Here is a 25,508-nt window from a genome sequence, read left to right on the forward strand (position 1 = left end):
AGTTTTCAGAAAAAAAAATATTGGACAGAAACAAAATTGAGAAAACTCATTATCTATTACCTATTATCAAAAAATACTGATAACTTTTTTTTTTTTCCTGAAAACTAGGTGGTTGGTAGGGGGACCTTAGTTATTTGGTAATTGTGAAAAAGCTTTACATTCCAGCCCTTGAGACACCAGGAAACATGGCTTGTGAGCAGATGGCTTAGCAAACTGGAACGTCATGCAGGGAGGCCTGAGCTCCTGAGAGGAGAGGGGGCCAGTGGGATCCAGCAAGGATGTGCAAAGGCCTGGGTCAGAGGCCACGGTGCACATGGTCTCTAAAGAATCAGAGCAAGGCTTCTTCCCACCCTCATCCCAGCCCTCCTCTTTTCTCTGGGCTTTGACCTTGACCCTTGGGGTTTACAAAACTGGAAGTGAAACCCAACTACTTTGGATTTAACTGTGCTTTTTCAAAAAAAAGAGGGGTGGTAAACCATTATGAAATAGAGTTCCTCAAAGTGTAGAGATGTTCGTTCTTTTTTTAAAGAGATGTTTATACTAATAAGTTCATTTAAAAACCAAATATGGAACAGCTCATCAGCTAGGCACAAGAGCAGTATTAGGGAAACCAGTCACTATACCATGTGTATCAGAGGAACCTGGGAACAGGACAGGGAAGCAGAATCCTGGAGCAGCCTCGAGCTCTGCATTTGCACCTGCCACCCAGGTTACTCTGACCCCGCCCACTAGAGCTGAGAATCACTGCATTAGGGGGACGCACAGCTACAAGCGCAGATGTGCCCTGTATATCCTCTAAACAAAGAGGACTGGCTTCTATTCTTAGCTCTTGGTGGGAGGGGGAAGGAAGTTCTTTGAAAAGTCTAGCAGGTGGGGTTAAAACCCGCAACTGAGAAGCTTGGGGGCTTTTTTATTTTATTTCTAATGAAACTGTGAAAAAGAATATCCTTCTGGTCGGGAAATCCAGGTCAGAAAGAATGGCTTATCCTATTGATTCAAACAGCCTCCCTCCTAGCCAGCATCTTAAAAGGCCTTCCAATCTCTGGAGCTCAAACCACCAAATGGTCCTCCCTGCCTTCTTACCAGCCCTGTAAGAAGAATTTCTCGTGTCATGATGGGCCCGTGGCAAGACCTACTCTCTTTCTTACCATTTTCTTCCATTTCATCCTGCGGTTCTGGTACCAAGTCTTCACCTGCAGTTGAGTGAGTCCCAGAGACTGGGCCAAGTCCAACCTACAAGGCACGAGAGACAGAGGAAGGATGAGGAAGAGGGGAAAGGGCAGCAAAGGTGGGGTCCTGTTGGCTACCTCTAGGCACTGCTACCAACGCGTGGACCTCCCCCATTAAACCAATGCCTCCCCAAAGAGCTTTGCTTTCCTTCCAAGAATCCTATGGAGGAAACTCTGGGAAGCTAAGAAGCAGATGCCCAAGCCCAAGGACTGTCTACACTGGAACTGAAAAGAATTTCTGAGCCTTCACTGCGAAGTCCTCTTCCTGACCCCATAGGCTCCTTACTCTGATCCTACACAAAAGGAAGGCTCTGCTCCAAAATCCAAACTGGGGAGACGAGGTAAAGCCGTATTTTCCTTGTCAGAATCCCGCTCGTCACTCAGACCCGGCTCGAGCCCCACCTCCCGGGGGTGAGCCTGCTACTGCCCCTCCCACCAAGCAGGGTGCCTCCTCGACCCAGGTTACCCATCACCCAGGGTGCCTCCTCGACCCAGGTTACCCATCACCCAGGGTGCCTCCTCGACCCAGGTTACCCATCACCCAGGTTGCCTCCTCGACCCAGGTTACCCATCACCCAGGTTGCCTCCTCGACCCAGGTTACCCATCACCCAGGTTGCCTCCTCGACCCAGGTTACCCATCACCCAGGTTGCCTCCTCGACCCAGGTTACCCATCACCCAGGTTGCCTCCTCGACCCAGGTTACCCATCACCCAGGTTGCCTCCTCGACCCAGGTTACCCATCACCCAGGTTGCCTCCTCGACCCAGGTTACCCATCACCCAGGTTGCCTCCTCGACCCAGGTTACCCATCACCCAGGGTGCCTCCTCGACCCAGGTTACCCATCACCCAGGGTGCCTCCTCGACCCAGGTTACCCATCACCCAGGTTGCCTCCTCGACCCAGGTTACCCATCACCCAGGTTGCCTCCTCGACCCAGGTTACCCATCACCCAGGGTGCCTCCTCGACCCAGGTTACCCATCACCCAGGGTGCCTCCTCGACCCAGGTTACCCATCACCCAGGGTGCCTCCTCGACCCAGGTTACCCATCACCCAGGTTGCCTCCTCGACCCAGGTTACCCATCACCCAGGTTGCCTCCTCGACCCAGGTTACCCATCACCCAGGTGGCTCTGAGTTCTCGCTGGTCTCTGATTGCTTCACATGAGTTATTTCTGCCTCCCTAACTGAACTGCAAGAGTTGGCTTCCTAACTCAACTGCTGCTTTTACAGTCGCGAAAGTGCCGACCGCACTCTGAATCCAGAACAAGGGCTCACAAATACCTTTCGATGGATTGACTCATCCACCATCGCTGCCCTCAACTGTTATGATGCCAGCTTCCAAAATAAACATTACACCCGTAGCGCCTCCTCCTTCCCATTTCACGGCTGAGCGTGGTCCTGCATTTCTCTGTAGCCTCCTGCGAAGCCCTGAATGTCAAAGCCGTTCCCGGGGAAGCATGCAGTTGGAGCTAACTCTAACACTGCACCTGTTTCCAGAGCACCACCACGTCCCAGGCTGTGTGCAGAGCCCCTGACATGTACCATCTCGTTTCTTCTTTTTTTTTTTTTTAACATCTTTATTGGAGTATAGTTGCTTTACAATGGTGTGTTAGTTTCTGCCTTATAACAAAGTGAATCAGATATACATATACATACGTCCCCATATCTCCTCCCTCTTGCGTCTCCCTCCCACCCTCCCTGTCCCACCCCTCTAAGGTGGTCACAAAGCACCGAGCAGATCTCCCTGTGCTATGTGGCTACTTCCCACTAGCTATCTATTTTACATTTGGTAGTGTATATATGTCCACGCCACCCTCTCACTTCGTCCCAGCTTACCCTTCCCCCTCCCCATGTCCTCAAGTCCATTCTCTATGTCTGCGTCTTTATTCCTTTCGTTTATTCTTTTCACGTCTATTCCTTCCTGCTGTGAAGTAGGTATGATTATTTCCATCTTACAGATGAGAGATCTGAGGCTCAGAGAGACTAGAATCTCTCAGCGACCACGGCGAAGTCCTGTCCATCACCCGTTTTTTGTAAATAAAGTTTTATCGGAACACAGACACATTCATTCGTTTACATATTGTCTGTGGCACGAACCTCAGAGCTGAGTAGTTGTGACACAGACCGCATGGCCCACAAAGCCTAAAATACCTACTCTCTGGCCCTGCACAGAAAAACTGTGCTGACCCCTGCTAGGTGGTCCTAGAGAAAGAAGTGGAGGTAGGGTTCAAGTCTGCTGATGTCTGTGTGCCTCCCCCTGTACAGGGGCTCCCTCCACTCATCGGCCTTTTGCACAAGATAGGTCTGTCGGAGGGAGGCTCTCGCTCAGGCCTTCGGGGGCGCTGCATCCCAAGGAGCCACAGACAACCCGAGCGGAGCATATGAAACGGGAAAGGGAGCCAGGCTGAGGTGGTCCACCTCAGTCCCTGAGACTGTTGGAAGTGCTGACCTGTGTTCACTGATGACAACCCCAGGTCCACCTGAGTACCCACTGGAAGGACCAGCTCTGGCTGGAAGGAGCCCACACGAGCTGCCCCACCCACCCCCTCCCCCTGCCGAGGTCCCATCCCTGGTCCCTGGAGCAGCGTGGACTTGTCACGCAGCACCCCTGACACAGCTTGAGCAGGGACCACCACTTCGGGAGGCCCCGGGGTATCTGAAACGTCCACCATCTCACAGCAGCCTGCACAGCTGCCAGCCTGGGCTGCGGGGAATCTCGGGTGCGAGTCCTCAGCTGCAACTTTCTCTAAGCTGAGGAGTAACGAGCGACATCTCACCATCAGGGAGACCAGCGGGTACAGGAGTGAAGGTTCCAGGTACAGCTCCTGGCACTCCAAGTGCAGCGGCCCAGCCCCCCTGCTGTGACCAGAGAGCCCAATTTCAATCACCGATAATAAAAACCGTGTTCCTTCCAGGAACTTCAGCTCCTGGCTTCAGTCAGCATTCACACATATCTGCTTGTCCCAGTAAAAGGGCCACTGGAAGGTGACAGTTTTATTGAAAGTGATTAACAGACTGAAGCTAGTAAATTCCCAGTGGCAGCAGCCCTTACTCTCGCCACTACCGAAGCCCTGCTTCCCAAGTAGCTGTTCATTAAAGCATCAAGAGCCCAGGGGGCCATCCCACAGGTCTCCCAGGTCTCCCCCGAGACAGGTTCTCCCCAGGCTCCCCCCGTGCCTTCCCGGCCGGTTCACCTGAGGCCATCAGGTGCATTAGTGAACGGAAGGTTCAAGTTCACAGCTCTGCCACCGCATTAGCAAACGAGGTGAGCTCACTTGGGAAAAATGCGCCCCTGACTCACTCTGGCTCCAGGAGCATGCTTCGTTGTCATCAGCCTTCTCTCATTACCTGCCACCCTTACAAATTCTCACTACCCTGCATATTCGCTTAGATGGGGTCACCCAGGAAACTGGGGAAACAAACAAAGGAGAAGAGGGAGTGCACTGTGGGAGGAGGGCGTGCTCATGGCCCCGGTCACGTAGGAGGTGAGGAACAGCTGGCAGGGCGGCTCGGGCTGCAGCCTCCATGCCCACCAGAGGGTTCTCCTCCCCCAGCAAGTGGATGAAGCCCGTGAGGCTCACCTGAGAGGTGCCTGGGCAGGTTATCAGGAAGCCCCAGGAGGTTTAATTAGAACAAACGTTTCTGCGAAAACAATTTGCTGACTTCCAAAGTAGGCCTAAAACGTCACCTGAGCACGCTGATTCATAAATCGGGGTGCCCACCCTTCCTGGGTGACAAGTACATGAGGCTCTCCATTACACGCTCGGGGCATCAGAGTAGCCATTCGATACCTAGAGATCCCATTTATTAATCCCCAATTCACAGACCTGTCCTCCACTGTCTGCCCGAAGGTGCCCCAAACTGCTCACGTCCGAAACAGAACACGCTCCCCTCCAAACCCACTCTGTCCTCAGTCTTCCAGCTTCAGATAATGTTTGTCCCCCGTACCTGGTGGCCCATCCAGGAACCACAGAATTCTCAGCTCTCCTCCTCATGCCAACATCTGTCTGTTCCAGCCTCAGAACTGTTCTCCGATCTAGTCTCTCCTCTCTGCTCCCACTGTCACCACCTTAATTCAGGTGGTGACATTCAGTGACCCTCCCTGGACTCTGTCCACCTGCTTTCCCTGCTCCATCTCTTCCCTAACAGTCACCTGTGGTGCCACCAGTGTGGGGATTTGAAAAGTAAATCTGGCCATGTTGCTTCCAGCTCTTCATGGCTGCTGACGCACGGCCTACATGACAAAGTCCCTAATCTTTGGCCAGATGTACAGGGTCCTTCCCGCCTCTGCAGCCTCATCTCCCACCATGCCCCCCTCCACACCTGAAGCTGGAGGCGCCCGACCACCTGCAGGGCCCTCAGCACGCCCGTCGAGCCCATCTGTGCCTTTTATGTGTCGCTCCCTCTGTGGAGGGCTCTCTCCCTCCTGGGATGAAAGCTCTTTTGAAGAGGTTGCCTCCTCCGAGAAGGCTTCTCAGCCCCCGCCAACATACTCAGCAACACCTCTGTGCTCGCAGCCCGCGGGAACGTGCCGGCACCCACACCTGGCGTCATGATGGCATTACCACAACCTCGTCCTTCCCCGTGACCTCCTCTAGAGCAGGTCTCTTGTCTGCTACTGTCTGGACCCATAATCCCTGCCACAGTGCCTGGCACACAGCCGGTGGGTGCTCAACTAACTGAATCGGTAAACAGGTTCCCTTCCAGTCAGTGATCTGCAGCCTCCTCTCTCACTTAAATTTTGATCGAACAGCTAATAAAATAGCTTAAGAGATGCATTTGAGTTTCCTTCCCTTCTCTTTAATAGCAGTAGGGTCAAACCTGATATGGACAAGGCAGCGAGCAAAAGAAGTGAAAACGTACCTGCAAAATCCTCCCAATAAATAGGATCACACATTAGCTCAGCCATTCCAGAGTGAGTATGAAGGACAAGGTAAGACACACACTCTTGCAGCGTATTTTTTTGTTAAGATGCTGAACTAAAGAAAGCGGAGAGGTATCGAAGCCTATGAGTAAAGCAGGGGTCACAGCTGCCCTCACTGGGATCGCAAAAGGGTTTAAAGAAGGGCCCCTCATCCAGGTCCTCTTAGGTCTCAGCCGAATGCTTCTGACTTGCTGTCTGTCAGATGTAGCAAGACATCTGACAGCTCCACAGTCCCGTCAATCCAGCGCGTCCAGGCAGGAGCCGGGCCGACGCACTGAGCCAGTTGGGGGTTGGCGGCTGGGGAGGGGCCTGAGGAGATCACGGACCCCAGTTGTGGGTCCAGTCCCACTGCATCTGACCCTAAGTGCAAGTGGCTTTAAACACCAAACCTGTTTCCCAACAGAGAGCCTGGGTAAGCACTGGCTAAGCTTTACTTTGCTGGCTGTACTGGAGAAGTTAATATACAGGGATATAGTGAGAAGTATAAATCCAGCAGCAGGCAGGGTCCCGGGCTGAGATGAATTCACGTGGGCTGGCTTCTGTTAAACCCAGGCTGAGACGGCACGAGCCGAGGGATGGACAGATTCCTGCCATACTGTCCTGCACAAACTCTAGAACAGTCCTGTGGCTCTCCGTCCCACGCCGAGAACCAAAGGAGTCCCCCCGCTCAAGGGCCTTCCCGGCAGACAGTCCCCTCCCCGTGTCCTCACCTGTCTGGGGTGGACAAGTACTTCTGCTTCTGGAACTTCTTCTCCAGGCCCATGAGCTGCAGCTCGGTGAAGATGGTGCGGCTCCGGCGGGGCTTCTTCTGCCGGGGCGCGGGCTGCTCCGTCTCCGACTCGCTGCTGCTGTGGTTCTCGCCCGCAGCCTCGGCAGAGGTGGCCTCGGCGGCCGGGTGGCGGGACAGAGCCTGGGCGATTCCCGGGGTGGCGGGGACCAGGTGCGGGATGACTGTGGGCTGTCGGGTGATCACCGAGAGGAGAGGATATGCCCGAAGGGAAGCGGGGCCTGGAAGACAAGCAGGGAGGCAGGTCGCACAGGAGCCGTGGGGGAAGGGGGCCAGAGGCCCTCAGAGGACCCTGGGCCGAGACCCATCTGTCTGGCAGGGCCTCCTGTTCACAGGGACGTATAAATGGGGGAAGGCTGGGTGGGCAGGGCACACGCAGATTTGCTCAGCCTGGTCTAGTTTGAAGTGAACCTTTCCCCATCTCTCCCATTTGAACCCCTAAATGCTGGTTTCAGAGATGCGGGTCAATGGCACTGAGCAGATGGGAAGAAGTACTCAGATACAGCTAGAAACACATACTTAAGGAAGCCGAAAAGGATCTGTAACATACAGTACACCTGAGAAGCACCTCCGGTCTTTATAAAAATACGTGGTTGTAACTATAAATTCTCCCTGAGAAGTCTACATACCTTGAATCGTAACATTTTTCAGAGCTGGAAGGATGCTTAAGGGTTATTTAATTCAACTCCCTCATTTCAAAGACAAGAAAACAGCCCCAGAAAGCCTGAGGGACTTGATGGTGTCCCAGAGCTAGGAACAAGCAGACTCAGGAGTCAAACCAGGTTCTGGCTTGAAGTCCAGGGCTGTTACCACATCATGAATCACACGGATGCATCATTTAGAAGAGGGGGCCAAAAAGATTTTAATTCACGTGAAAATTCAGATCCATTACACTGGTTGCCTCTGGCACTGTGTTAAGGAGGATTCTCAGGCTGGGTCGGAGCCTGGCTGAAGAATTCGAGCTGAGGTTGATTAGCAATGTCTGTCACGGGTGTGCAGGGGTAGGGGGTGTGGTGGCCTCCACCCTAGTTTTGTGCCTCTTCTGCTTTAGGAATTTCAAGGCAAGAGGACTTTTCTGTCCAAGAATCTGTCTTCTGTCGACTGAAAAAAATTGCACAACCTAAAAGTTGAGAATTATGTTTTATAGTTTTGGACTTTCTGAGGACTTCAAGCCAGGGAGGCAGCCTCTCAGATAGCTCTGGGGGACCGCTCTGAAGAGGTAAGGGGGCACTAGGATATACAGGAGCTTTTGCAACAAAGACCAGGTGGTCAGAACATCAAAAGATTAATTCTGTTAATTAAGCAGAACCATGGAGATACCTAGAGACTGGCATACAGCGTGAAGTAAGTCAGAAAGAGAAAAACAAATACTGTATAATATCACTTATATGTGGAATCTAGAAAAATGGTAGAGATGAACTTATTTACAAAGCAGAAATAGAGACACAGATGCAGAGAACAAACGTATGGATACCGAGGGGGGGAGGGGGGCGGTGGGATGAATTGAGAGATTGGGATTGACATATATACACCACTTTGTATAAAACAGATAACTGATGAGAACCTACTGTACAGCACAGGGAACTCTACTCAATGCCCAGTGGTGACCTAAATGGGAAGGAAATCCAAAAAAGAGGGGATATATGTATACGTATAGCTGATTCACTTTGCTGTACAGCAGAAATTAACACAACATTGTAAAGCAACTATACTCCAATAAAAATGAAAAAAGAAAAAGAAAACCAGACATCTCAAGTCAATGAACTTAGCGCTTTTCTGTGGATGGGAAGAAAGAGTCTGGGCTCACTGAAATCATTCCTTTGAGGTGCACCTCAGCTCTCTGGGGCCAGTGTCCTGTTCCTTCCCACCCTGAGTCCCCTCAGGGGGCACCGTTGGGGGCGGCTGCAGTGGCCGAGGGCTTGGCAGTGGGCAGCCAGGCAGCCCGTTTGTCTCCACCCTGAGTTCCCTCAAGGCTCACCATCGGGGTGGAGATAGTGGCTGATGGTTGATGGCTGCAACATCCTTTGTTTGCCGATACTTTAAAGTTCAAGTGAAAAGGCTCTTCCTTTTCATTGTTCCATAGTATTGGGTTTAAAATGTCACCATCGTTACCTATGGAAATCATTTTATCCCTCTGGGAGTCAGTTTTGTCATTTGTACAAGTGAGTAAAAGTAGGTAACTTCGAAGAATTTTTCAAACTCTAATATACCGATGTCACAAAAGCATATCATCCCAAGCCCATCTTGATATCCAATGAAAACAGAGAAGATTCTGTGGCTGCCCTTTGGGACTCAGCCCAGACCTGACAGCTCACTACAAGGGCAAGGTGAGCGTCGGAGCCAAACATCACTCACACTCATCCTGGGTTAAAACCAACCAAGGTCACAGAAGCACCCAGGTGCTACGTGCAAGCTCTCTCTCCTCTGGGTTGGCATTTCTCTTCTTACTCGTTTCCGTGCTTCTGTTTTGGACCCCAGTCATAGTTATTAAAAGAGATAACTTCTCTTGTTCTTTGACTACGTGTCTAGTAAGGCCCAGTAGAAACCACAAAGCTGTTAGACAATAAATCACGACTTCCACTGACTCTCCAGCCAAGGCTAACACTTGAGGGTTTTTGTCGTGGATTCTTTGAATGAAAAAAAAAAAAAAGATATTTTATAATGAGAAAATCAGGATACCTGGGACAGTAGTTTTGAATCTGTATACATTATGAAATGCTACTTCTCCAAAAAAGTATCTAGGTCTTCCCTGGTGGCTCAGTGGTTGGGAATCCGCCTGCCAATGCAGGGGACACAGGTTCAAGCCCTGGTCCAGGAAGATCCCACATGCCGCGGAGCAGCTAAGCCCATGCGCCACAACTACTGAGCCTGCGCTCTAGAGAGTGCAAACCACAACTACTGAGCCTGCGTGCACAACTACTGAAGCCCACGCACCTAGAACCCGTGCTCCGCAACAAGAGAAGCCACTGCAATGAGAAACCTGTGCACCGCAACAAAGAGTAGCCCCTGCTCACCACAACTAGAGAAAGCCCGCGCACAGCAACGAAGACCCAACGCAGCCAAAAATAATAAATAAATTAATTAATTAATTTTAAAAAGAATAAAGTTATGGGGCTTCCCTGGTGGCGCAGTGGTTGAGAGTCCGCCTGCCGATGCAGGCGATGCGGGTTCGTGCCCCGGTCTGGGAAGATCCCACATACCACGGAGCGGCTGGGCCCGTGAGCCATGGCCGCTGAGTCTGTGCTCCGCAACGGGAGAGGCCACAACAGTGAGAGGCCCACGTACCGCAAAAAAAAAAAAAAAAGAATAGTTATAATATATTAAAAAAAGTATCTAAAAGCTTCTTATACTGCTATTTTGTTTTCATTACCAAAGTAGCACAATTTCTTATAAAAGAATTTTAAAACAATTCAGAAATATATAAAATAGAAGTCTCCCCTCCCAGTTTTCAACCCCAAATCTTAGAGGTAAACTTCCATAATTGTTCCTGTGTATATACAGACATATATATATGTTCCAAATCTAGTAATAATGTATTCTAATCTACTGAAACACATAGTTACAAAGTGTTTATTTTGTAAAATATAAACATGTCACTTTATTTTTTCTAAATGGATAGCCAACAACCCCCAAATCCTTTATTGACTAGCCCATGACTTAAAATGCCAGCCTTAAGGTACATTAAGTTCCCAATGAAATGAAGTTGGGAATTTTTGTTTATCAGAATGCTGAGAGTCTACTGGGGGATTTTAGTCACCAGAAGTCTGAGAATCTCCTGCTTTCTAGACAAGCAGCCAAACTGGGACAAGAACCACCCTTCCCAAGGGCTGCCCTCTGTCGGGATGGTTATAAATAGGTGAGGTGCCTCTACGTGAGGGCAGTGGGTGTGCGGAATGAGGAGGGGTCGGGGAGGGAAGAGTTAGGAAATCAGGTGGATCGGAGAGGGAGGCAGATTTTCTTGAGGCCGTCATGAGTCTGCAACTCTGCGGAGAGTGAAGGCTACTTTGAGAGGATTTCTGAAGAACATTTTAGGGGTGTACAGCGTAAAATCCTTGAATATATTCCTTTAAGTAAAACTAAAGATCTTCCCGTTCAAGACTTCTGTAATCAGATTTCTGTTGTCTTTGAGTATAATTCTATAGATACTGGGCCATATGGGGCCCTAGAAATAGCTGGGTTACGTCATGAACGCATGTGTCTGTTTCTGGACTCTATTCTACTGAACTAATGTATGTCCTATCATAGGACCATTCCACTTTTATTATTGTAGGGTTTAGGGAGTTTTATTATCTGGCAGAACAAATTTCCCCTTTTTATCTTTTCTACAGAGTTTTCTTGGCTATTGTCATTAATTAATTTTTCCAGTTGAATTTTAGAATCAACTTGTTAGTCTCTTAAAAAGCAAATCCCACTGAAAATTTATGAGACTTCCGTTGACCTTATAGATTACTATCAGGAAAGATGATTCTTTTGATGATCCTGTTCTCCGGTAGGTTAAAAGAAATTGCTGGTAATTAAAAATAGCTTTTGGAGATTTATGCCATTTGGTTCCATAAAGCTTAAACCCAATGAAAACCTTCATTAAAAAACAAAAACAAAACAAAAAACTTCAGAAGAATGGTAGTGATTTAAGGCAACATTCTAATCGCCAAAGTCTGTAGTTTCAGGAATCCCGACCCAATGTTCTGATGCAGGTTCAGTGACAAAATTGTACCTCTCCCCAGGGGCAGAGAGCACCTTCTGATGTTGGAGATGCACCCACAAGGCCACTGTGATGCTGATAAATATCTGGAGGATTCAGGAGGACCATCACTGTAGTAAATAAATACACTTGCCGCGAAGCAGTGTTGAGGTCTTAGTATTTGACGTGTGTCCCTCAGGAAGGAACAAGCGTGGCTGGACCAGGACACAGGGCGGGTAATGCGTGTGCGGCAAAGCACTGCGTCTCCTGAGAGGCAAACCAACGGGGCCAGAAAAGCGAGACCAAACATATCCTCGCCAGCTGCTCTATGTCTTTCTTGTTTTAAAATACGACCCGATTTCCAACAAAATAGGATCGGCCCAGAGCTCTCATTTCACAGAGCACTTACACACCCGCATCTGATATTCTCACAAAAGCACTGTGAGATAATCCAGCCATCTATTTATATTCTGGCTAAAAATCAAATTTAGATGTTAAAAATGGGGGGGGAATTATAAATTAGCTCATACATTGTGGGGTGGGGGACTTGGGTCACCGAGAAGGCAAATAATGTATAACACTATGTATTAAGCATGTCTTTCTCTTTTCCTGAGAATTATCACTATGTGAAAATGTTGACTACAGACAGCTGTCCCGCCACCCTGCATCATTTACATACACTTGTGAAATTCAAGCACATTATCTGCTACTGAGAGGGAGTCATGACTGTCATAAACCAAAGACTTTGTTTAAACATTTTTAGTTGACAAAAGGAGTGTAAACATGACCACAGTGAATGCATTTTCTAATAGCTGCTTTCCTTCAACCCATCCCCCGAACCAATGTTTGGCTGTGGGATGGATATCACATAACTGCGTGTATCGTATACCTAGAAGAGCTGCCCGCCAAATGTTTGGCCGTCTTGAGAATCTGTTTTTGGATTAGAAAACCTGAGCACATTCGTGGTAGGCTGATGCCCAGGGACATCCCAGGGAGCCTGGGGAGATGCGGACCATTTGGGAGGCTAAACAGAATTTTCCGTCACGTGGATTCTGCAAACTGAGTGTAGATCACGCATACGAACGCACTTGGGCCAAGCATGGGCACAGTCCAGGGTGGCAGATTCCAGGCACACCTCCCCAACATAAGTCCTCCTTCCCCGCGGAGGCCAGTCCCCCCAGTTACAGCTGGACGTGAACCCCAGAGCAGAGTCCCCAAAGCACAGTGTTGGCTTCCACACACCTCCTGGGGGCTCCTCTTCCATTGCTCCAACAGGCCAGTCCCCAGAATGGCTCTCCACGCCCACTATTCCGGTTGACACAAGCGAGGTCCAAATGTCTGAGTGGATAAGGATCTCTAAGCTGCCTGCTTTACTGATTTATGTCCCGGGAATGTGTGACCTGTATACCCGCAGAAAGCTTCCAAGGGACAAGCAACACACACAAAGCCACAGGTAGAGATGGTATTCCTGACGGTTAACTTGAAAGAAAGACTCAGTGGAACAACTGGGTAGCTCTGGCTGAGTTTCCTGGGAAAAATCATAAAACCACCCACACCGAATTATTCCCATCGGCTCACATCCCTGCAGACTGGCTGGTAATTTGGGGCAGTGGAAAGAACAGGACCTCACTGACTTGTGGAGTGAACTTGAGCAGGTTATCAAAACTTTCTCAGTTTCAATTTCCTCTTCTGTAGAGTAGGGCTAATAACAGTTCCCCCTTGTATCTTACTGGGAAGATTAAATGCATTAAGGTATGTGAAGCGCCTGGTGGGCATTTCATTACTGTTAGTTCCCTTTCCTTTCCTCTTTTCACTTTAGTGGATTGGTGCTCTGTGAATGAGCCAAAAGAAAACAGACGGATTTTCTTATCAAGAAGGCGACCTACTTGTGACCTATGTACGTGCATCCTCTTATCCTCCGTGCATTCGTCTGCAAAGTAAGATGAAACCACTAGAACCTGCTAGCTCCTCTTTGCCAAATGAGGGTCTTCAAATGCCCTGACGGCAGCAAGAGAGCTAAAGGATATCAGTGGGAGGGCTAACCAGGCCAGACATCCCCCTAAAATCATCAAGACTCCAGAAATAACTACTGTGGTTTTGCAGACCCGTATAAACAATTCACGGCCCTTCCCAAGATTAGTCGTAGGCAAAGAAGGATGAAGTTAGTGGGACACAGGACTGTACCTAAAGTCAATTTCTAAACACTGCAGACAAAACAGAGATGGGGTGGTTAAAATGGACTTGCCTGGTTGTGTGCTGAAGGTGGATTAAGGAAAGGCTGAGCTAAGCGTAAGTAGCAACCAGACATGAAAGTTCAGGGCTTGTTTGTCTCTATGCATAATCTGTAAGAATGTCAAGGAAGGGAGGAAATATAACGAGGCTGAGTGGCCTTTTAACTTTGTGATGCACTGTTTCTAGCCCAGAAGAGTTAATGGAATACGTGCCCCCTTTACAGGTTATGGCTTTGTATGACTAAAGAAAAGAAAAAATGTTTCAAGAGGCCAACTCAAAGGCTGGCAAAACATCTTAGCCATTAATTACCTCATTAAAAAAGAGCGGGTGGGCATGTTGATGAGTTAAGTGTAAATGAATTAGAAACATGTGAAATAAACTTATTCCAAAATCCACACGCGACTGCCATAACGTAGACTCTGGAGTAAGCATCTAGTTAAATTAAAAACTGAAGAAGGTTCACAAAGGTTGATGAATAAAGGGATGAAAACATTTCTGGGGATTTGGAAAAATGAAGATTTGGGAAGTAAAGAGGAGACCAGAGCAACGATAGCAGGCTTGACTGCATCACGCCATCTTTTCAGAGTCTTGATTTTGCAAAGAGACAAGCTCGGTCTTACCACGTTCAACCTGCAATGTCATCAAAATTATAGACACCCACAAAAACGCTGGGCTGCACAGGGATCTCCGTGAAATCAATTAAGCTAGCCTGCCAGATAGGTTTATGGTCCTTCCCACGCTGCCTAAAATGCCCTACCACCCAAACGTGGTCATCATCCACCCTCTAGCCATCACCACTCCACATCTCCCTCCGCCAAAGAACACACTGGAAACGGCACTGTCTTTCTCCTCCTGGCCATTCTGTTGTCTCCACACACCCACACCTGCTTTCAGCCATACCTCAAAAACACTCACGGACAGAAGGCTTCCACAACAGCTGTTGTTTAGTACAGAGACCGAATTAATCACTCCCACCTTCATGCACCCCCAGCTTTGTGTTTGTGCCCTTATTCACCCTTACTTAATTCAAACCTTGGAGCAAGGGTTAATGTGTTTACCCATTTATTTCTCAGTAGACTGCAAACTTCTTTAGGACAGAGTTAAAAGGTGCATCTTCCTAGTGTAAACTCCATGCCTGACTCGAACTGATTTTACCTGGAATCAGAAGACTGGGGCTGGAGATGTGGTTCTGACACCTTTGACAACTTTGGGCTCCGTGGCCTTAGTTAAACCATACTTCCAAACTTCGGCTTTCTCTTCTAAAAAAATGACACTAATACTACTTCTCCCAAGCTTGTTGAAGGATCACATTGGATAATGAGTATAAAAACTTTTTTAAACAATGAAGAACTATACCCAAAATGGCAGTAATTTTTTCCAGCAATCAAAAAGCACTAACTTTCCAAATTTTAGAGATGTCTCTATTCACTAAGAAACCATACTCCTGCTTCCTATGCTAACGTAAACCATCCCTTTGTCTCGTCCCTTAACCTTCATAATTTCTATTTAAGGTCCTATCGTCACAGGGACAGAGGCTACACAAAGCTGACCAGGAGAAATCTTCTAGTTCCCTGTCACCATCATCTGTGAACTCTACCAAGTAGCTACTCAGCTCTGTGCTAACTGCTAGAGACGGGAAGAGAAGCGATTCCTCATCTCTGTCCTCAGAAGCTAGTTATCGCACTGGAGACAAGAGACATTACAATAAAAGGTAAATAAGAAAGCAAAGAAGTTTTTGTGTGGCAAATGCTGAGTGGCAGAAGACCTACAGGAATTCAGGATGGACTGCTGCACTCCAGAGCGTACACTGCCTGGTTGTGAAAAGAGGAGCCGGGGTTCTTCGGGGAAAGGAAGAACCCACAGGACCTGGAGAAACACTAGAGTGCGGTGGGAGAGGCGGGCAGACACACAGAAGGTGCCAGAGGACTCAAGACTCCAGCAGTGTAAGCTGGGACGAAGTGAGAGAGAGGCATGGACATATATACACTACCAAATGTGAAACAGATAGCTGGTGGGAAGCAGCCGCATAGCACAGGGAGATCAGCTCGGTGCTTTGTGACCACCTAGAGGGGTGGGATAGGGAGGGTGGGAGGGAGACGCAGGAGGGAGGAGATATGGACATATATGTATACGTATGATTCACTTTGTTATAAAGCAGAAACTAACATACCATTGTAAAGCAATTATACTCCAATAAAGATGTTTAAAAAAAAAAAAAAAGACTTCAGCGGTTAAGTGCTGGGATCGGATCACCTCTTCCTCTGCCCAGTGACAACGTTTGGGTAGAAAAGATAAGGCTCACAGAGGCTTACTTCGTTTGCAGTAAAATCAGACACTGAAGTGATGATTCCTGGCAGGCCTGGACGGTCACAAACTAGGGTTCCCCGAAGGACTCTGAGATGGGTCTGTGGATTTTACACAGAACAAGAGTTGAAGGGTTGAAAGCAGAATTTGTCTCCCAAGAAGAAAAACTTAAGACCAACAGAGGATGAAAGACTGGGTCTTGGGGTACATCTTCATCAATGGAGCTGGAAAAGGAAATAAGACCAACAAACCAGGTAGACATTGTAGCCTAAGAAGCAAGTAGCAGAAGTAAGCACACAGGGTCAATGAAAATGGCCAGAGAATTTCAAGAAGGATACACTTTCAACAAGGTTACTCACTAGGAAATCTCTTGACGTAAGTTTTGAAAATGTCCCCCCTTCTCTGATACTTCCAGACCTATCTTCATGGTATCGGAATCTCCACAAAGCAGGCTGGGAAAATGTGCGTTGTGCCAGGGCCCTGGGCGGTTTCGAGGAAAAGCCACAGGACATTACTTTCTGCAAGTGGCCCTGTGGGTCCCAGGCAAGCTCTTGATTACCCAGGAGGAGAAGCATCCACCAAACTCAGGACATCTCATGCCAAAATGTAATTTTCTAAATTCAAGTTAATCTCCCTTGTCTCCCTATGCATCCTAATCCTGGCTTAAATATATTCTCTGTAGCTTGCCTTTGGTTGCAAAGAATTAGAAACAAAGTGGGATAAAAGAGAGTAAAATTCAATTAAGTTTAACAAATTATGGAACACCTAGTGTAGATACTATGCCAGGAACTGGGGATAAAAGAGTACACAAGACAGACCGGGTCCTTGCCCAGCCCAGCTGATGGACAGCGGACAGTTAAGGAAGAAGTACTTCAGCAAGAGGATTTAACCAAGTATAGGTGGTGAGGATCCACCTGAAAGAGTGTCATTTAAACTGAAGGATGACGTTAGCTGAGATTCTAATCAGAGAATAAAAAGAAACAGGTAAAAGTCTACAAATTTGCCAAATACTAACTGTGAAAAGAAATTTGTTTTTTATGTATTTATTTATTTATCTCTCTACCTACCTATCTTGGTTGCACTGGATCTTCGTTGCTGCGTGCGGGCTTTCTCTAGTCGCAACGAGCGGGGGCTACTCCTTGTTGCAGTGCATAGGCTTCTCATTGCGGTGGCTTCTCTCGTAGCGGAGCACGGGCTCTAGGCGTGCGGGCTTCAGTAGCTGTGGCACACGGGCTCAGCAGTTGTGGTTCGTGGGCTCTAGAGCACAGGCTCAGTAGCTGTGGCACACGGTCTTAGTTGCTCCGCAGCGTGTGGGATCCTCCCGAACCAGGGCTCAAACCCGTGTCCCCTGCATTGGCAGGCGGATTCTGAACCACTGCGCCACCAGGGAAGTCCTCCCATTATTTTCCGATAAAAGTGTGCCCTTAAAACTTATGCAGATAACTCAGCCCAGGGACACAGAACTATGTTGCAAAATGGACTCAAACTCTGGAGGAATCTACTTATTGAAGACAGGAGGATAGAGCACCGTATTGGGGGAAGGCTCTTGTTGGAAAGAATTCCTCTCCTTTCTCTTTTACTCAAGGTGTTAAGATTGAATGGCAATGAGCGTACCTCCAAACAGTAGCGGGAAAATTATACAACAGACATCAATATTTATTTGTTTGAGTCTTGCTCTTGTAGGTAATAAGGGAAAACAGTAATAAGGAGTAGTAGTAGGAATAACAGTGACAAGACTCTACAACACAGTGAATGTGAAGCATGTGGACCGTGGTACCCAACTGGCCAACCAAGACCAAAGACAGTTGCTCCCTGCAGCAAGATGGCCCCTGCACTGAGCCACGTCCTGTCTAGTTAAGATCCAACTCCGCCCTCAACAACACCATTCAGCTTGCTTTAGCTTCAGTCCACAATGAGGTCTCTCTTTCTCTGAATTTTCCTCATCAGTAGATGGGGGGAGTTGGCTGGGTTTTAAGGTCCCTTTTGGTACCAAGATGCAATGACTTTATCAGCAATATCACGCTCAGACACAGTTGAGTCTCTCGTACATTTCTCAACTCGATTGTAAAGTCTTTGTCTTATACTTCAGTTTCCCACCACGTACTTCCCATACTTTGCAAGTGGTATCAACTAAACAAATATTAGCTGAATTTAACGAGTGAGCTAAGAGAAAGAGTATTAATGCCTTCCTGCACGTAAACCTCCTCAGTACTACTAAATCCTGTCAGTTCACAAGGGAGTAGAGTGATGAACTAATTACTCATCTGATATCCTCTTAGGTGATCCAGATCTAATTACAAAGGCAAAAGACTATCTTTGCATAAGTCTCACTATGCACAATTAAGACTTTGAGGCTATGTGATTTACAGCGAATGACACACTGAATAACAAAACAGAGAGATTATTTTTTTCTAACCCAGCCTTTGCTGGGATAAGGTGTTAAAGTCACACAGAAGGTCCACATCTGAACTAGGAGCAGAGCGATTCATTTCGTTACGCAGCAGAAACTAACACACCACTGTAAAGCAATTATACTCCAATAAAGATGTTAAAAAAAAAAAACAACAACCACCTCCAGAGGAAAGGACAAATGGGCTGTTCACGTCACTGTACTGCCTTTCTAGGCAAGAGCCACCAAAATGCTGAGTACTGTTTGGCCTCAGATACTTATTTTTCCTCATTCATGTGGTCTATTTCTTTTAATGGTTAACTTTCAGTCTGCAACCCAGCGTGAAAAGCACTATGATTTAAAGAATCTGAGAAGACATGGTAAATATTAACCTTGGAAGTTTCTGGGCTTTTGCAATTTCTCTCCTTTTCTTTCCAGCTTTACTGAGGCCTGATTAATAAATAAAAACTGTATATAATGAAGGCATACAGCGTGCGATTTGATGCATATATATACACACACTATGCAATGATGCCTGCAATCCAGCTAATTAACACATCCATCACCTCACATAGTTACTTTCTGGGTGTGTGCTAAGAGCCCTTAAAATCTACTCTCGTAGCAAATTTCAAGAATACAATACAGTACTGTTGACTGGAGTCAGCATACTGCACATTAGGTCTCCAGAACATATTCATCTTATAACTGAAAGTTTGTACCCTTGGACCAACATCTCCCCATTCACCCCCACTATCAGCTCCCCACATCCACTCTTCTGTTTCCATGAGTCCTACGATTTTAGACTGCACCTATAACAGGAGGTCATGCAGCCTTTGTCTTGGCCTAACTTATTTCACTTTGCATGATGTCCTCCAGGTTCATCCATGCTGTCACAATGGCAGGATTTCCTTCCTTTTCTTTTCGTTTTTCTTTTCTTTTTTATTGGGGTATAGTTGTTTTACAATGTTGTGTTAGTTTCTACTGTACAGCATAGTGGAGTTCCCTGTGCTATACAGCAGGTTCTCATTAGTTGTCTATTTCATACATATTAGTGTATATATGTCAGTCCCAATCTCCCAATTCATTCCACTCCCCCTTTCCCCGCCTTGGTGTCCATACATTTGTTCTCTACGTCTGTGTCTCTATTTCTGCCTTGCAGACAGGTTCAACTGTACCATTTTTCTAGATTCCACATATAGGCGTTAATATATTTGTTTTTCTCTTTCTGACTTACTTCACTCTGTGTGACAGTCTCTAGGTCCATCCATGTCTCTACGAGTGACCCCATTTCATTCCTTTACATGGCTGAGTAATATTCCATTGTATATATGTGCCACATCTTCTTTATCCATTCGTCTGTCGATGGACACTTAGGTTGCTTCCATGTCCTGGCTATTATAAATAGTGCTGCAATGAACATTGGGGTACATGACTCTTTTTGAATTATGGTTTTCTCAGGGTATATGCCCAGTAGTGGGATTGCTGGGTCATATGGCAGTTCTATTGTTAGTTTCTTAAGGAACCTCCATACTGTTAAGAAACTGTTAGTTTCTTAAGGAACCTCCATAGTGGCTGTATCAATTTACATTCCCACCAACAGTGCAAGAGGCTTCCCTTTTCTCCACACCCTCTCCAGCATTTATTGTTTGTATATTTTTTGATGATGGCCATTCTGACCAGTGTGAGGTAATACCTCATTGTAGTTTTGATTTGCATTTCTCTAATAATTAGTGATGTTGAGCATCTTTTCATGTGCCTCTTGGCCATCTGTGTGTCTTCTTTGGAGAAATGTCTCTTTAGGTCTTCTGCCCATTTTTTGATTGGGTTGCTTGTTTTTTTGATATTGAGCTGCATGAGCTGTTTGTATACTTTGGAGATTAATCCTTTGTCCCTTGATTCATCTGCAAATATTTTCTCCCATTCTGAGGGTTGTCTTTTTGTCCTGTTTATAGGATTTCCTTCTTTTTCAAGGCTAAATAATATTCCACTGCATACAGAATAGTTATTTATTTATTTCACATTTCTTTTTCTATTTATCTGTCAACAAACACTTAGGTTGTTTCCATGTCTTGGCTGTCATGAATAATGTTGCCTTGAACATAAGGGTGCATTTTTCTCTTCAAGAGAGAGATTTTATTTCCTTTGGATATATACCCAGAAGAGGGACTGTCAGATCATGATAATTCTATTTTTTAATTTTTTTAGGAACTTCCATACTTGTTTTCCATGATGGCTTTAATCATGTGGTCCATTTTTTAGGAAGCTTGAGCATGTTAGAGATTAACAGCTAATAATCTGATATTTTAACAGCCAGTCTGAAAGACTTCTGCTTGGAAATTTTTCCTAAATTGGACTAGTAGATGTTTAAGTGGGAAGGAGGAAGTAAGGGTAGACCTCTGACTATATTACAGCTCAATGGCCCACAACATTGGCATTGATTTGCTCATAAAAAAATAATAACTCACCCTATGGTAAGGGTCTGAGAAAGGGTCAATCTCTCCAAAAGAAGAGAGGCTCAACAAGCTGCTACGGCAGTCTCATGTCCCTTAAATTCCACCTATAATCTCAAGGCGATGGACTGACGGAAGGGACAAAGGAAGGAAAGCTTATTGCGCACCACCATGGGCTAGACTTTGCACACATCATATCTCTTTTACTCCTCACAAAAATTATCCAATGGCGAGGGCACATATCTGGAATATGAATAGAAACCTGTTTGATTCATGGCCATGCTCATAATTATATCATGCTACCTTTCAGAATCCTAAAACACACCTTCCCAGGGACTTTCCTTTCTGACATTCTAGTGTTCCAGACAGTTGATGTACATTCACGCACCATTCAAACCCACCGCCTCTTCCCGGGTGTGCTTGTGACTTAGGTCCTGGCATTGGCTCACATGGCATAAAAATAGTAAGACCTCATAATTTTCATGACTCAGCACCCTATTCCCCCTCCCCCGAAAAGACAGGCAAAGGATACAGTATTTTTGTTTCTTCTTAAATCACAGTAATTTTTTCCCAATAGAAAGCAACATGTTTCAACGTAGAAAATTTAAATCTACAGAAATACAGACGCCAAAAAAAGCTGTGTACACTCCCACGTACAGAAAAACCAGTGAAGCTCACAGATTCCTGAAAGATGTAGGAGGTCCTATTTGAGAGGCTCTGCTTTGCCTGGAAGAAAGATGGCACCATGGTTTTAGTCCAGCAAGAAAAAGAGGACCAACAGTTGTGTTTTCCTGGGGAACAGCTTGGGTTGAACAAAGTATGAGTATGACATTCTGAAATCCATCTAACACAGAAATAATGGGCCTATTACCAAGACCAAAGAAACTGAGCCAAGCCACACACATGGGCAGAGAACTCGAATTTGTAGCCAGATGCCCAGGTATCTTCTAATTTTCCATGAGCCATTTCCCCACTGACCATGTGAGAAGTAGAAAGGCGTTTTTATAGAACTTGCAACTGTTGAGATATATATCAATACTGCTTCTCCCAATTAGTCAAATTTACTTCCCCAGCTGGTAGCAAGTTAACAAATGCTGTGGACAAGTTGTACAAACACGAATAAATACTGCCTCTCCTCACTAGATTCCGAGCTCAGGATTATTGGTTCAAAAATTGTCATTCTATTAACAGAAAGAAAAATAAGGTCAATAAATAGCAGTGCAGAATTTTACCAAGATTACTTCAAAGCACAGATATTTTTTAAACTGAAGTAAATTTACAAAACACAGATTTTTAAAAATAAGCGTATGTAATTCAACATCCTGAGATAAACCGTAATGGAAAAGAAGAGAAAAAAGAATATGTATATATGTATAACTGAATCACTTTGCTGTACAGCAGAAATTAACACAACGTTGTAAATCCACTATACTTCAATACGATAAGTAAATAATAAGGATGTATACTTTTTTAAAATTAGGATCTTTTCTGCCTATTTAATAAGATGAACATTAGAACGAGATTTTGAAATTTAATCAGGAAATGGAAAATTATACAAATGTCAATGTAATAATTGATATATTTCACTTTAAATACATACTGTTATAAACTGAAACGGGCAATACACCTGTAGGCTGATAGTATCATCCGGCCGGGACCCCTGGGAAAGCACAGTCCTTCCCAGAACATCTCCCTTCCAGCTGTCAACACTACAGAACCCAAGCAAAGCATAACTACCTACCAGCGCAGACTCAGTGAGACTCTGCAGTAGGTCCACATCCCTCCAACAATCGGAAACTATTCACCTCTGCTGTTCGGATTCAGCACAGAAAAGACGATTTTTGACAAAAGCAACTTCTAAGCCCCAAGGAGAAGAGCTTACACACATTTTGTCCTGCAGGGCATGAGCTCTCTTCGGGCCCAACCCCGAAGGCCCTGTACCCAGCACCCCTAGGTCCTTTTTGGAGGCCAGATCCTGCCTCCCCTCTCTCATCACGCATCTGACAGCTGAGGTAAGGACTGCCCCGGGGAAGCACCTTCCCCGTCCAGGAAGCAGAGCTGAGAGTGAGTCAGAGCACAGCGGGGTCCGTCTCTGGTCCGCTGCGTCCACATCATTACCTCACTGCTCAGCAGAGGACCGGCAGAAGGCAGGAGTGTGGCAATGTTGTTCAAAGTACAAATGAAGACATTGGATGGGTGTACTCCTAGGACACTGCAAAAGCCTCCAAAAAGCCTCACACAGCAGCCAATCTACACCCCACCAATATCTCAGTGGCAAGCATCCATTCACAGAGGAGAGGAAGAACCGCAGTTGGTCTTTTATTTGAGGTCTATAGCGGAATTATTAGCGTCAGGTTCGAGCTGTCACTTTTCTAAGGTAGCAATTAAATACAAACAAGTGGTGACACTTGTTAACGCGCTCACTTACTGATTAGGGCACCTGGCCGGTCAGAGTTCAAAGGGGAAACAATCAGCCCCAACACGCCAACTCCAAGTACAGCTGACGGACGCTACATTTCTTCTTATTCTTAACTAGCAAGGATCTAGAGGATCCTTAGTTTCAAAAATCTCTGGGCATTATATCCAAAGAGAATCCTTCAGAAACACTGAGGCAGCTCGTTTCTCCTGAGGAATTTCTGAGGAACGTTTCGTGTAGGAAGGGCCTGTCCTGACAAACTTCTCCATCCCCAGCGCTGTTCTTTCTACTGTCCACACACTAACGTTTGCTGCTGTTTCTTAACCAGCTTTCCTACCTCCGCCCCTAGCCACACCCAACTGTCCCTACACCAGCGTTATCTCCTGTCAAGGCTGGCAAACAATGTAGGACCCAGACACGGTATGACTCCCAAGCACTGAGAGACACGAGGCCCAGCTCAGAGTCACACGGTGAGGATTTAAAAAGTACCTCCAGCCTTACCCTCTGTGCCAGCCTTGGCTCTGAACCCGCCTGCAGACCAAATGGAGTATTCACGTGGAGGTCAGCCAGCCCAACTACTCCAATCCTCCCCACAGACAAAGATGAAACAAGAGACGGGAGATGTGCAAAAAACCCACCTCTCTGAAACTGGAAACTGGGTGTGGACTCAGCCTAAGAAGGGAGAGAAGAGCCCAGGGGAGGTCGGACCCCGGAGCAAAGAGTCTCCAGAAACAGCATCCTTGGACGATTCAGGGAAATTAGTGGGTCTGCAGCCACACTTTTACTTCAAAACCATCTAGGGTCAGCTAAGGCTTCAGAGAAGACCTAAGATGGCCTGTTGGCCTCTTTCCTGCAGGAGGAGGAGAACAAAGAAAAGTTGGGGTGAGGGGAGAGAAGAGTTTATTAAAACAAGTCTTGATAAATGCCTTGTCCAAACGTATCTTTGTGCAGTGAAGGACATGGTCCTCCCTGGTTTACAACTCTTTGAACAATTTAGTTACGAAAAGGAGACAAAAGATTCCAGGACTCAGTGCTGTGCGATCTGGGAAACGGTTTGCGAGCATCTGGTCTTTCTTGAGGAGAAGGGAGAGAGGCCGAAGGTGATGGCAGATGCACTTAATATACAAGTTATGAGAAATGGGCTCAGCAGAGCAACAAGCATTGCTCATCTGAAATCTCTGGACAGCTGGAGAAAGGGAAGCTTGCTGCCTGGAATAGTTCTGTGGGGGCACTTCCCATGACATCCTGGAGGTGTGCCTAAAAAAGTGAGGTGAAAGGCGTTTCCTGATGCTCCTGGATCTCAAAGGGGAAAAGGGCTCCGAGGAGAACAACTGGCCGGCCAGCCCAACAACATGAAGTCACAGAAACGTCAAAGGGTCGGTCTTACTGGGCGATGCTAGCACGCTGATAACTCATCATCATCTCCAACACCATCAAAACGCCTATCAGGACCCTAACGATGGGGCCTGTCACAGGGAAGGAACAGAGAAACTCACAAAGCACCAAAATCATTCTTGCTTGTAATGTTTACAATGGGGTTGGTGTGGGGGATGGAATCATCTAACTTTCTAATTAAAACAAAAGACTTGATATTAAATTAAAAGCAAAAGAAATGAAAAGCAAAACAACTATTAAATAAAGGTATAAATGAGCAATATTGTACTAGTCATCATGACTTAAAACGAGAGGCTTAATGCCTTAGAGCCAAAAAGAACAGTGAGCCCATTCATTAACTGCGATCTCATTATTCGGGAGATTTGTTGACAGCTCTATTGCTCACTCTAATTATTTTTGGCCCGAACACTTTAGCCCTTAGGAAAATCATTAGTAATAATACACTTGAATCTCTCACACCGAGCTGAGGTAGTATTTTCACACACCCAGGATCCTTGTAATCAGGTACAGGGTCTTTCTCAAGCTAGCACAGGACAGCAACTGCAGAGAGCTCCAAGTAGGCTCTATCTGTCCCCTGCTTTCCCCTGCTGTCACCCCAGGCAATGCAAACACAGGACTTGAAGATACGCGTATCGACAGAGCATTATGGAAGTCTAAGAAAGGAACTGGAGACGTTCCCCATCCAAGGCGTGGAGAAGAGCT

General features: G+C 46.5%; 1 protein-coding gene across 1 annotated transcript in view; it reads right to left on the bottom strand.

Moving 5' to 3' along the window:
• Positions 1 to 25,508, bottom strand: part of BARX2 (BARX homeobox 2) — a 69,951-nt gene that overhangs the window by 8,279 nt on the left and 36,164 nt on the right. The window contains exons 2-3 of the mRNA XM_032638798.1: positions 6,863 to 7,160; positions 1,149 to 1,233 (exon numbers count right to left, since the gene is read on the bottom strand). Of these exons, the coding sequence (XP_032494689.1) occupies positions 1,149 to 1,233; positions 6,863 to 7,160 (383 nt within the window). The remainder of the gene's footprint in view (positions 1 to 1,148; positions 1,234 to 6,862; positions 7,161 to 25,508) is intronic.

This window comes from Phocoena sinus, chromosome 8 (assembly GCF_008692025.1).
Source record: "Phocoena sinus isolate mPhoSin1 chromosome 8, mPhoSin1.pri, whole genome shotgun sequence".
Lineage (NCBI taxonomy): Eukaryota > Metazoa > Chordata > Mammalia > Artiodactyla > Phocoenidae > Phocoena > Phocoena sinus.